Source organism: Varroa jacobsoni, unplaced genomic scaffold (genome assembly GCF_002532875.2).
Source record: "Varroa jacobsoni isolate VJ856 unplaced genomic scaffold, vjacob_1.0 scaffold_1111, whole genome shotgun sequence".
Classification (NCBI taxonomy): Eukaryota; Metazoa; Arthropoda; class Arachnida; order Mesostigmata; family Varroidae; genus Varroa; species Varroa jacobsoni.
Window position 1 is genome coordinate 137,401 of NW_019214013.1, and position 12,760 is coordinate 150,160.

Below are 12,760 nucleotides of genomic sequence, written 5' to 3' on the forward strand. Positions count from 1 at the left end.
AAGCCATTAGAGAAGTTCAAATAGAAACAAGCTACATACAGCTATGATGCTTTTGAGCAAAGAAAGACCATTTAAACTGTTAGTCTATAAAGGCAACCTATATTGGGAATACAGTGAATCATCCTTCAAACGTAGATGAAGAGTTCAATCGACGTTTGGAAAAACTTCCTACCATTCCACTACCTATCCACCTACCATCCACTAACTACCTACCTACCTACCTACCTATCCATTGTTGAAAAAACGACCCAAGACTATATGTCAAAAATGGACGATTCATTCCTTTTTATTTCATATAATATACATTCATTGATAAGACTTGGCTCTTTGTAAATACTTCCCGAAAAATTACAGCCTTGAATGAAGTGTTGATTTCCCAATGAGCCAAATAGAGGCTTATCTCTTTGAGCTGCGTTTTAATCGTACCGTTGGCTTTCTATTAACCATTACCAAAAATAGGTAGCTTGTTACCGAAGTGCAAAACCGAAGATAGATCATTTTGTAAAACGCCTTGGTATTGTAGCAGTTTGAGTGTGATAACCGCTATTGTCGAGAGGCGAGTTCGGTGGGTGAAAGTGAAGTCGTCATAGGTCCTAGCGTAGGAGCATATGTCTGGGTCAGCCATGCACGTTCTGTTTCGACACATGATCACGAATCCGGTCAGTCGGCCTAGGCTCTGTATGGCGATAGATAACGCGCTGCAGTAGTTATTTGCGAACAGGTCGTATCGTGTTAGGAAGAAATTCTTTCTGTTTCTAACTGGTCTCACTGATAACCAAAATCGATGACATAGTCGCGTGAGTTGAGTCTTTCGTGACGAACGTGTTTAACTTCGTCCCACGATACAAGAGTAATCGTGGAAGTTAGTAGAACGTACAGGAAAGTACCTGTGCTGCCTTTCCAGAGACCGCTAAAGCCCTCATTATGAATTATTTGACGTGCGCAATCCCATATACCTGAACATCAAATCAATATGGCCGCGTATAATATTGATAGAAGGCTTACACCAAGTAATCTATCCAATTAACTATCTAGTTGATTGTAGAGTGTGTATATGAAATCAGACATGGCGAACACTTGCGTGCGTCATCCTTATACTCTCATTCGTTAGTAGTAAAGGTACATAGTAGTTACGGAAGAACCCAGGAAAGCGATACATTTACTATACGCTAGGGAGCACCAGCCCTTCAGGACCCTAATCGAGCTCTGAGGCGTCAAATTGTCATAGATCATTTCCCTCGTTTTGAAACACAGCGCTATACAAGTATTCCAGAAAGAAAAAAAAACTATTACATACCTTCTAAGCCATGAAATTTCGTGTATTTCGAGATTGGGTATGCAGGCTACAAATACAAATTTTAGTTAGCTTTTAAATTTACTGAATCGTTCAATATAAGGTGGCAGGATCAATAATCTCGGATTTCAGGATGGTGCTATTTTATAGTGACGCAATATTATGCCACGCTTTCCTTTGTTTCTGAGACTCCCTGGTAGCCTTGAGAATGTGATGCCATTCGCTTGGATATTGTCATTTGGGCTTTTAGTGGGCGAGTTACAGCAGACGATAGAGAAGGAGGGAAATACGAGGCCCATTTTACAACAGAGACGGCGGTGACAGTTCGCCCCACATGCATTATATTCGATGAAGGCTCTACTTCTTCGATGTAGCTACTACTACGCAACTCGAGAAGGGAAATCTTGTGGAGTCTTATACGAAGCTCCTCGTAAAGGGGAATGACAAAGTGTTGAGAGGTTTGATAGAGGCCAAATGAGCCCAAGACACACGGACGATAGTTCTCCCATTTGGTGTGCATAAATATTCCACACTTATTAGTTTCGGTCAAATAAATAAGCTAAATAGGCGCCGCTTGAGTTAAACGAGGACCAAAAACGTATTTTGTACGAATACGAATTGTAATTTGTGAAGAAAAAATAGGTCCTCTACGATAATGGCGGACGGTCACAGCGTGGGTCGGTGCCGCTGAACCGGCGGGGCTAGAGTTACCATAGTTCATGATGTTCATTTAATTACGTAATACAGGTTTTAACCACTAGTGCTAGACGTTTATTAATTAGGGCTAAAATGTATTATCAATGACTGGAAGAGATGATAAACTTCACTCTAAACAGTCAGGGCAGACGATTTAGACAACAACGTTCGACGTCAAAAATCACAGCCGCGCTCATCAGGCACTACTTTTGCAGGCTATCATTTTTTTTTTTTTTTTTTGCAAAAGCTCGTTAAGTTCTGCAAATCTCAATTTAATATCAAAACTGTCTTTAGAGACTTCATCGACTCGTACAGAGACAGAGCTAGGCTTGTGAAAAAACTTCAATGACTAGCCTTCGTTGTATTGTCCTTTATACTAAATGATTTAATATGTGAAAGTTTATTGAAAAGTTTAAAATAGGTCATGCCAGAGGTAGAATTTTCTCTCTACAAAGCTCATTATGAACTTTAGTCGTCAATTATGTGACAAGCCATGCTTTGATTTGCTGTTGTTTTTACTGATTTAAGTAAAAATATTTATAACTAATAGTTGTCCTACCTTTGTAGTAGGCGCCCCGACCATTGTGTTGAATTGGTTGCACGTAAATACGCGCCCGTATCAGGTCTAAAGACGCAATAATTGGTGAGGTAATCAATGACGATACGAAGGCCGCAAGTAGCGTATTAAACAGTAAATATCTGACAATTAGAACAAGAGAAACGTACAGGTATATGTCTCATGTTCGTTGATCCACGATCCAGTGAAATCACCAGAACAATCAGCATAAATCTTTGACTTTCAGGAGCCAACTAAAAGAGTCCTGTTTTTTCTCGCTAAAAAAAATCATCATAAAGACTAACTTGAGCTCAATTGTTTCACTTGTCAATTTGTTCAACATGTCGGTAGTAGTATTGTCTGCTATAAAAAAAAATCGATTCCTGACTACTAGCTTCAAATTGACTTGAAATAAAAACAAAAATGCCTTTATGTTGCTAAATGATGGGTTATAGAGTTATTTTTATAAGTATTTGAAAAAAACTCGTCACAAAAGTTCGCTTTCACATGTCGTATATAGACTCTATGCTTGAACTACATTGTAATGTTTCAACCCAACAATGCACCTTTTATGGTGAAAGGACCTACGGAAATCCAGTGATGAACAGCACATAGTTATACAATTTAGGCATCGTATGGTCTAGCCATACTTTCAGCGTTACCTTTCATTGTAGTCGACCGACAGAAAAAGTAGATCTTTCATCCCGACATAGGTGCTAAGTTGGAGCGATGAACCCACGGCGATTCGAAGCACATTTGAAACAGTGCCTCGCCAGAGGCCTACTCGTAGGCGATGTGTTCCATAGATATCCCGAAGGGCATGCATTGTTCCCTAGAGGAAAGTTTATTCAAGAGTTCCGTAAACCTGCGTAATGTTTGCCTAGGCATCAAGATAATACATAGAGTTAGATCTGCACGCGTCTGCTGTCATACCGTCTAACGGCCGTTTCGGGCTCAAAATCCGCAACACAAGACTCGGATATGTATATATAGTATCTATTTACAGATCATTCTTTGAAAACGCGAAGACACAATTCCTTGAACTCGAAACTGCTTTAGTAACTGATTAGTTGGGTATCTCAAGCAAGTGCATGTTATCAAACATAGTATACGCAAAAAATTTACCGCCTAATAGCCTGTAATGTCAAGTTAATCCTTAATAATTTTCTTTTCTAAATAAGCTGTGAGAGATGGAATTATGAGAATGATTATCAACCTTAAACGAGCAGGCCATATGTCACTTACCTTACAAGGCATTAGCAAACACATTTGAATTTACTATGGAGCATGTCAACTTTGAGACCTGCAATGGAATGAAACTGGCCTTCCTGAGCTGACTACCTGCAAGGCCGCCATTCCTATTGGACCGTAGACGGGAACCTATATGCCTCGCAGTTAACGTTTCTTAGTTATGACACACAACACCTGATTTTCGACCTAGCGTCTCAATAATGGTATACGTAAAGCGGTGTTTTTCCAATACATAACAGCTAGGAACCGAAAAAGGACAAACCTTTATTATCCTAAATACCTATGGCTATATATCCATTACGCAAATGCCTCAAACTTGTAAGCGAACTTCTATATTTATAAATAATCGCGGCGTCTTGGCTGGCTGAACCAAACAAACCGCCATGGCCCAATAGACCAAGGTAGGATCCACTATTTTCAGGATAATTGCGCACAGAAGGAACACGCCACTAATTTTTTCGCCGTGCTCTATGCTTGGCTGCAGCACTAGGTCCTGCTTTTAGGCCCTCTGTTCGACACGAGTCGAGTGCTACACAGGATATCTATACCGTTGTGGATAGACGTGGCTAGTACTCGGTTCACAAAGATATCATTAGTAAACTTCGGGGAACTAGTAAAGCGAAAAACAGGCATCGGGCAGCCCATAACGTCTGCTAACAAACATCTGTGTCGCACTTGTTCAAATGGCTGTACCATTTTTGTAGGACTTAATTGTTTGACTTATAAGTCATCACCCCAGTCAGCCCAATTGCCGATCCACGAAGCATTTTTATGCCGAAAAAGGACTAGTGTAAAAAGCGTTCTACGCTGTCGACTATTTTTAGCTAGACGTGTGCCGCTCTGTATATGCGTGTGTGTGGCACCGATATCCGGCGGTGGGACACGCTATTGTAAGCATACGCAGCGTGCAAGCTGCTGTCAACGGATTTGATCAGAGCATAAGGATTTTTGCCTAAAATCGTCTCTACGATTACAATGTACAACTATAATGAATGTTAAGACGCACCCTGGAAATCGTGATTGTTCCTCGAAAAATCAGTTCACACCGGGTTATTCTCAGCTGGCCATCTCTGGATCATTTGCCTATTTTGGCCAAGCCAGTAAGCCTTCTAGACAACAAATTTCGCTTACGGAATCTCATTGTACGACACACTAATACAATCATAAAAAGTAACGTAACAAGTTATAAGTATGTATTCCTGAACCACAGCTGGACATCTGTTCATCCGGCGGATGTTTCCTATACCGAGACTTAGAGAAATTTTACATTTTTTTTTAGGGGAGATAAGCCTTTCTTGTTAGCTTCTAACTAAATGTTAGGTTGTTTTTGAACTGATCAGTACACACTTTACTAGCAAACCGCTAGTGGACGGGGTGTCAGGGAACATAGTAGTAGTAAAGGCCAAGTTTTTTAAATATCTGTTCTTATGAATCAACTACGCTCAGTCTTCAGACGAACCGAACGGACTACTCAAAGCATTTTGTGACAATTTTCAAAGTATTCAGCCACAATATAGTTGATGCTATCTATTCGGGTTAGTGACAGGTTGGCAATACAACCCTTAACCCATTCACTAGTATGCGCACTAAATACGCAAAAATACAATCCTAGTCTGAAGGAAACGTCAGCAGATTTTAAAGGATATCTTGCGAGCGGGTCAGGAAATCCGACCTAAGATAGAGCCCGCTCATAGGACCTGAAATTCTCAACCTCGATTATAGGTTAAGGCAAAAATAGATGTTTGTAATGAGCGGACAGGAAATGCACAGGTATTAAGTACATATGGCGTGTCGGCTGTGCACTTAGATTGATCCACACAAACGATGCTATAAAAGTACGACTTACGAACAAGCCGCTCTGCGGTGTACGCTACAGGGGTAAAATGATCAAATAATATCCACTAATGAAATGGGCCGAGTCCTTCGAAGGGAGGCCGTTTATGAATTTTTCCGACCCGCAAATAAAGTTGCTTTGATTTAGGCTTACGGTCTGAAAAACAAGCGGTCGCAGGAAATGCCCCATTACGAGAACTAGTTGTTCCGTCAAATAAATCATGTATATAGCGGACAGTTTATTTTGGCAGCATAATGCCACCCATACGGCATCTGGCATAAACGGTCCGTGAAAACGCTGAGTGATGACAAAAGCCGCGTCCAAGCATATAAATGCACCGCAGCCATATATGAAATAAGCTAAACAAATTCAATGATGAGCAATTCAGTTAAAACAAACCGTTAACGAAACATTTCGTACTTCTAAAGCTACAGTGAAATGTGGAAATTATAGGTAACAAATACGAAGCAAATTACGGCTTCATCTCTTGGCTCCATCTGCCATCAAGCATTGGTCCAGACGGCTCGCTTCTAGTACAGGCGTAAGTGTTCCCGCTTTCAGACCTAGACCACTCCATGTACCAAGACGAAGGTTGATTTGACTCAATTTGTCCGGTTCATGGGCACCTGTGTCATTGAAGAGCGTTGTTCAGTTTGTTTTAGGATTATACACTCAGAGAAGCTACAATCGTCTCTATCGAACAACGGTCGATAGGCCTATCCAAGGTTTTAGGGTATTGATGTATATATATATATATATATATATATATATATATATGTGTACACTCTGCGTCAGCTTTCTTCTATAACTAAATGAAAAACTAATTTCCAATATTCCGGCTGAGCTAATTTGCCCTGTTACATAACCCAAAACTAGACTTTCGGGCGTGAAATCGAATGATCGGCTGTGTAACATGTCTAGTCTTGAGCAGCGATAATAATAGTTCTAATAATGTATATTCCGCTCCCAAAAAAAGCGATTGTTGTGGGGTTCAGGTCCGTACTGTGTAGTTTCGCTGGTAGCCGACCGCAATCTTGCTGGCAGACCGTATCATCATGAGGCTTTTAACCATAAACAGGGGGCTGGCGATAAAGGCGCTTATTGCTCCACACGCAGCCCCAGACAGTGCTGACAGCGGTATCGATGATTCCATGTTTTCGTTCCTAGTTAAACCCAAATCTTCGATGGATTGGAAAAGTCCAAGACGGAGGCCCTGTGAGATCAGCTGATACCCTGCGGCTGGAAAAATACCCCGATATATCGCACGTATTCCGTCATACTTGATCACCTGGAAAGAGATGTAGAGAAATTGAAGGACACATTTTACTTTTTGATATTATTCTCCAATTTGTATAGGAGTCTTGAACTGTTGCGCTAATTGTTTTGAGATCTGGGTCCCACGTAGATTTCGCGCACGGACCTATGGCAGACGGTGTGATTTAGTTGACTGGAAAGAAGCGTCTTATGGAAAAGAGGCGTGGACCTGTGCCTATTTAACGCTAAGCTACCCGTCAATCTTTGTTATGATCGTTAATATAAAGCTATCGTTGTCACATGGTCACAGTAAAGAGTATCGACTGGTTCGCATTGCTTTGCGGTGATGAAGAATAGAAGCAGGTCAAACATATCCTAGTAAATAATAAGCGGAAAGTGTTTCTCCATTCATTTCCCAAAACATCTCCAAACAGCAGAATTATTTTTGCCAATCTGTATCTAAAGAAAATTCAATAAAAAATAAAATAAATTTAAAAAAAAAAATCTTATTAGCGTGTTTGTAAAACTCTATGGTGTTGAATTTCTAATGAAAACAATTTTCTATTGATTCTACCTGTTCAACAAATGACGCAATGAAACAATCTATAGGTTGAATTCCTTATTCAAAACTATATTGTATCAGAGAGGCAAATAGCTATAGCAGTAATCCTTGAGGAACATACTTCGGAGCTGAATTCTATAGTAGAAACGTTCGAAGTAGACTTATGTGAAGAGATTCTTCTCACGGTTGTAGTATTTGACAAAACGCGTAATTCACAAATAATATAGCCAATCCGCCGCTGTCACGACCTTCGAGAGTTTCGTACCACGAATCACACGAGCTTTTAGAGCAAGAGTTACTTTTTGAACTTACGCGTATACATGGTCAATCCGCTCTCGATCGGTAACATTGATTCAAAAGTACTGAAAGTTCATTCCAGTCGTTCCCAACTTTTAGAACTAAGAATAAGCCCAATGCGTTTTTCCACCATAACAAACAGAACAAAATTTTCAGTTTTCAGAGATGCTCATCCGAAAATGTGTCGGCCAGAGCGACAGTGTATAGCGCTTAAGTGCTAACTTACAACATGAGTAGCTATCAAAAATAGACTGCTAAATTTGGCCAGCTGTGCAAATGCGTATGCGCTCAGGTTGTACTTTTGACATTTGCCTCTGGTGTTCCTTTAGAAATAGGCAGAATTAGGAACAACAAAAAAGCCCCGCTCGCAGATGATTTATTATTTTTACGGATGCACGAAAAGCCTTCGTATTCGGAACGCAGGCCTACTATAAACAACTAGTTTGTAATTTTGGCCGTCGTTTATAACTTTACAATTAAGTTGATATTTTTAAATAACGTATATTTTCCAGCGAGCTTCTAGCGGGGTATCTGGTGATAGAACGAAACAATTTTGCACTTTAAGTATTAATGCAATGTCACCTAACACGCGAAGTTGTTACTTGTGAAACTAGGTAACATCGAATGCTCAAAGCAGGACAAGATCGGCCAGTTCAACGGTATACCATCTACGAATCGGTGCGGATTGAATCTGCCTTGTGGAAAAGTTAACAGTGGTACAATATGAAGACTAATCAGATGAAGTTACATTAAATGATGCGCTGGTGCATTTCAAGGAATTCTATCAGCACGGACTTTTCGTACAAAGATTCGTTTGAGGTACGCTTAAAAAACACTCTAGATAGGGATGATCACACAGGCCCTATCCTCTCATGTGGTTCTGGTCAGAGATCTAGCCAGCATCGTTTAGTAAGACCTCATTGGGACAATGCGACAAAAGCGACCAATAGGCCAACTGTTAGCGCAAGGCTGACACAGATATCAGGCCAGGACATTGTCGCACTGCTGGTGATTTGCTACTAGAATAGAGACGCATCGTCAGCTAACGAGATGAAGATTTACCTAAAGAGTCGAATCAGCGTGAGCAGGTTAGGATCGATATACAGATGTGTGCGACAAAACGAATTCCTTTCGTAATTGCCGGTGCTACAGGTTTGATTTTATGAATGAATAAACAGAATACCGAAACCAGATTTAAACTGTCTTTAGCAGGTGCTTGAACATTGTTTGTATGAGATTTTTATACGGCGCGTTCAATTCGACTAGGAACTGACGCAAAACGACAGGATAATCTTAATAAAGTAATAAACTGCGATCGAAGAACGAAATAATTAACGTGGACGATTGAGACAACAGCTGCAAGGTAACGGGGTGGGTAAAGTGTGACAGTAAAAGAGCGGACTCAGGACATTTATTAATCGTCGCAAAGTAGCAAAATCAATGGGGAACGTATCCGAATACGCCGTTGTCGCCGCAGCGTGGACGCCTGAACCCATCTCTGAAAGCACCAGATGTTACTGGTTCATTGCGAGTGAAACTGGGTAACACGATAACTGCAATAAAGTAACTATAATATGTATTCGACTAAAGGAAACTGGGCACACAATTATAAAAGGACGACAATAGTCACTGCAGCCCGGTGATGAGAGCCATAGGACTATTGCGATTAACTTCCATGAAAATTCGTATCGATAAGATCCGGATCAGAATTTAAATCATTAGTCGGAGTCGACTTGTTGTATCGCTTCCGATACACATGTCAGAAAGTGAGTAAGGTGCCTGACTCCAGTTGTTCATACTCTTTGACGAATCTCCGAACGCAGCGGGTGCGGGTTCTCATCGTCTATATTCACTGATTCACAGGCGTCGTTTCTACAATGTGGCGTAGTTGTGGCAACGTTTATTGTACTCGGCCTCGAGGTGACCGAGCAGAAGTATATGTACTTAATTAGCAGGTCCCTTAGGCGACAAGGATGCTGGATTTGTGAATTTTTACTGATAGTTCGCTAACCAGTCACTAAAACCTACCGAGTTATTTGACATCGTACATTGAGCGCACGCGGTTCGATTGAAGGGGCTCTTGGACAGAGCTCAGTTCATTTCGTCTGTTTTTGCCTGTCGCGCGCTTTTGCAGGGCTTGACCTTGAAATAAGTAAATTTTAGAGCCTTCGTAAAGAGACTTACGTAATTCTTGATATTAGGTAGTGGGTCGCAAAAGCTTTCGGCAGTTTTCTATATTTATTTCGATTAGCTCCCTGAGTAGAATCGTCCGTGATCCTTTTGCCATCATAAAAAAACTTTGCAAGCTTCGGCCGCTGGAAAATAGGCACAAGTTGAGTTAAACAGACAGTCGGAAAGCGAAGCGGATAGGACTGGTCTGTTTTCAATAATCTTACGTACGGGCGTACATTGCTAAAGAACACCTATCTCTGTTTCGGATTTATTTATTCATCCATATTAATATCATCAGTGAATCACAGCTACGATTTTATCCAATCGCGCAACTTACTTGTGTTATAGCGTGTGGTACACTGCGGTAATATACTTTGTATTGACCCCTTCTCTTGAGTTCACCTTGCATTTGAATCCGTATCTTGACAACATCAACCGGATGCACTACTACCGTAGCGATAATCGACGCGCAGGAGCCAATAACAATATCTGCCATTGTGTTTGTCTACATTATCTCAGTAGGCTCTCACATTTGATTAACATAGCAATATTCAATTTATAGCAGAAGGGCCATTTCGACTGATGATTTAATGCTAGTTGCAAGTTAAATAAGTTAATGAAAAACTAATCAACTTCCGCCATGTTTTCTAACCATGTCGCACTTGTTGCACACACGATCATCACATCGTTAACACCAATTTGATTAACTCCATTCAAATATTCCCTTTGTGAGGGCCTAGTTAGCTGCCGAGAGCAGTGATAAAAGCACGGGGCAATTTTACTTCTCCACCGATGGCCATCCTTAACCGGCCGTTGTCTAGCTTCGCTGTTGTTCGTACAAGTCTCTAAGCAAACGGCCATTTAAGCGTCGACCGTGTAACTGGAGGAAAGTTCATACTCATAGAACAAAACAATACTGTTATGGCAAGCTAGTGAACCAAAAAGCATACGCTCTAGAGAACGCGTCGAGAACGCCGATCAGCGTCCTATCCAGCGGCGCTGCCGGCTTTCTACTGGCTAACTGCTAACACAGCTGACGCGGCTTGCAGCTACATCGGCGGCCCGAAGTAGATCTCGTCCTGCCAGACAAACTTAAGGGCTAAGGACCTTATCGTGCACGGCGGGCACATCCGCGTTCAGTGCACAGGGCATCGGCCATATTACGGACCACAGTGCTCGTCCCTAGCCCAGGTAGCAGCCAGTGAGCTCGACAGCAAGCGACTGTGCAATGGCCAGGCGATCAATGAAGGCGCTAATGGCCATAAACTATTGTGGCGCTCAACGGTTGCTTTAGCGCTGTGTCTTTTTACCTATCCCGTTTTATATCTTACCGTGACTTCTTTGTTTTCATTCGCAGTAGAATCGTCGTAGGGCGAGGTAAGACTCTAAAAGTGACCTGTAGCAGGACGTTTATGGAAACTTTGTGAGAGGACCTTTACCTAGTGCCGAAGCGCTGTCCTTTACACCTAGAGCCAAGGTTGGCCGACGATCTATTTGGTGGGTTGACAGCAGTCGAAAATTAGTTTAATAACAAGATTCATATGTGTCCAATTCAACCTGCAGCTTTGTTTAAGACAGAAAACCAATTCATTCTTAGCAGTACCACATATAGATAGCTAAGGGCCATACGGGCTTTCAATCGAAATTTAAGGTATACATTATTACTGTGAAGATAGAGGCAAAATTAAAATAACAATGAAAAATGTCAACGACTATCGAACGTTACCATATAATACACGCACAGAATAACATGACAGCATACAAGATTAGGCTATTTCGGAACTGACTGAAATAATTCTAGCTTTTGTCGTCCACACGCGCCCACCCAATGATCGATAAGTGTGAACGCTGAGATAAAAACCAGGAAAAGTAAAAACCGACACAGCCACCCCGCGTCCAAAAGCTATCCAAAACAGACTGTATGGCTTTATCTACGGTATAGTAATTTTTACTGCTACACAATTGATACATACCTATTAGTTATGTGCGGACAATTCGTCATTTCACCAACATATCTCTTATAAAATTTGCGATATCGGCTTATGATACAACCCTTATAGAATGCAACATGTCAACTTTGAAGCCCTTCTTTAGACACCGTTTGATCTCAGTGGGGGGTACTAATTGACGGACTGATACAATAACTATTGTGGTTCAATGATCGTCAGAAAGACGTCTATCAGTACGATGACATACATATCACTCAACAAATCATACATATATATGCACTACACATTGTAGCTTTCAGGTCGAATTAGTGATGGGGGGCAACAGTGAAATAGGATTGTGACGAACCCATTTTGCAACAGGTCGCTAATTGAGGTTCATGCTCCTAGCAGCTAGTCCCCTTAATACGACTTCCGTGATTGTTAACAGCATTTTTATATGCTGCGAGAGCGGGGACGGATATATTAGTTGGCGGCTAACGCCACTCCACGTACTATTTTCTTCTTGTTTTTGTGTACGTTATTTTTTCCGTTTTTTCATTTTTCGTATTTTTTTGTTTAATACAATAGTGCGGTGATCGCTCTGCTTAACAGTAAGGTATAACCGCGCCTCAAAATAGTATTTTACCTCTATATACTTGAAGCATGCCACTCGAATTCCCTTCGACTCTGAGATATATTCTCAAACAAGCATCAATGGTTTTTTTTACGATAATAGCTAAAATGTCCCATAGTAACCACTATCGGGATATAAAGACCGACCCACAAACAGATGTGTCCCGTTTATGTTGTGTTTGCTTTGCACAGGAAAAAACAAGGCTGGAAATTCAGACGCATTTTAAATTAATGTTTAACTTGACCAAGCCAAGTTACACCATGGGAAGGAAAATTGATATTT

At 41.1% G+C, this 12,760-nt stretch overlaps 1 protein-coding gene across 1 annotated transcript; it reads right to left on the reverse strand.

Moving 5' to 3' along the window:
• Window positions 1–255: 255 nt before the first annotated feature.
• LOC111266730 (solute carrier family 25 member 35) lies at window positions 256–10,853 on the reverse strand. Its single transcript, XM_022844455.2, has 5 exons — window positions 10,254–10,853; window positions 6,635–6,919; window positions 3,209–3,378; window positions 2,550–2,689; window positions 256–956 (listed from the first exon to the last, which is right to left on the reverse strand). The coding sequence occupies exons 1-5, from the start codon at window positions 10,410–10,412 to the stop codon at window positions 766–768; spliced, it is 945 nt and encodes a 314-aa protein (XP_022700190.1). The 5' UTR covers window positions 10,413–10,853; the 3' UTR covers window positions 256–765.
• Between the last annotated feature and the right edge of the window lie 1,907 nt (window positions 10,854–12,760).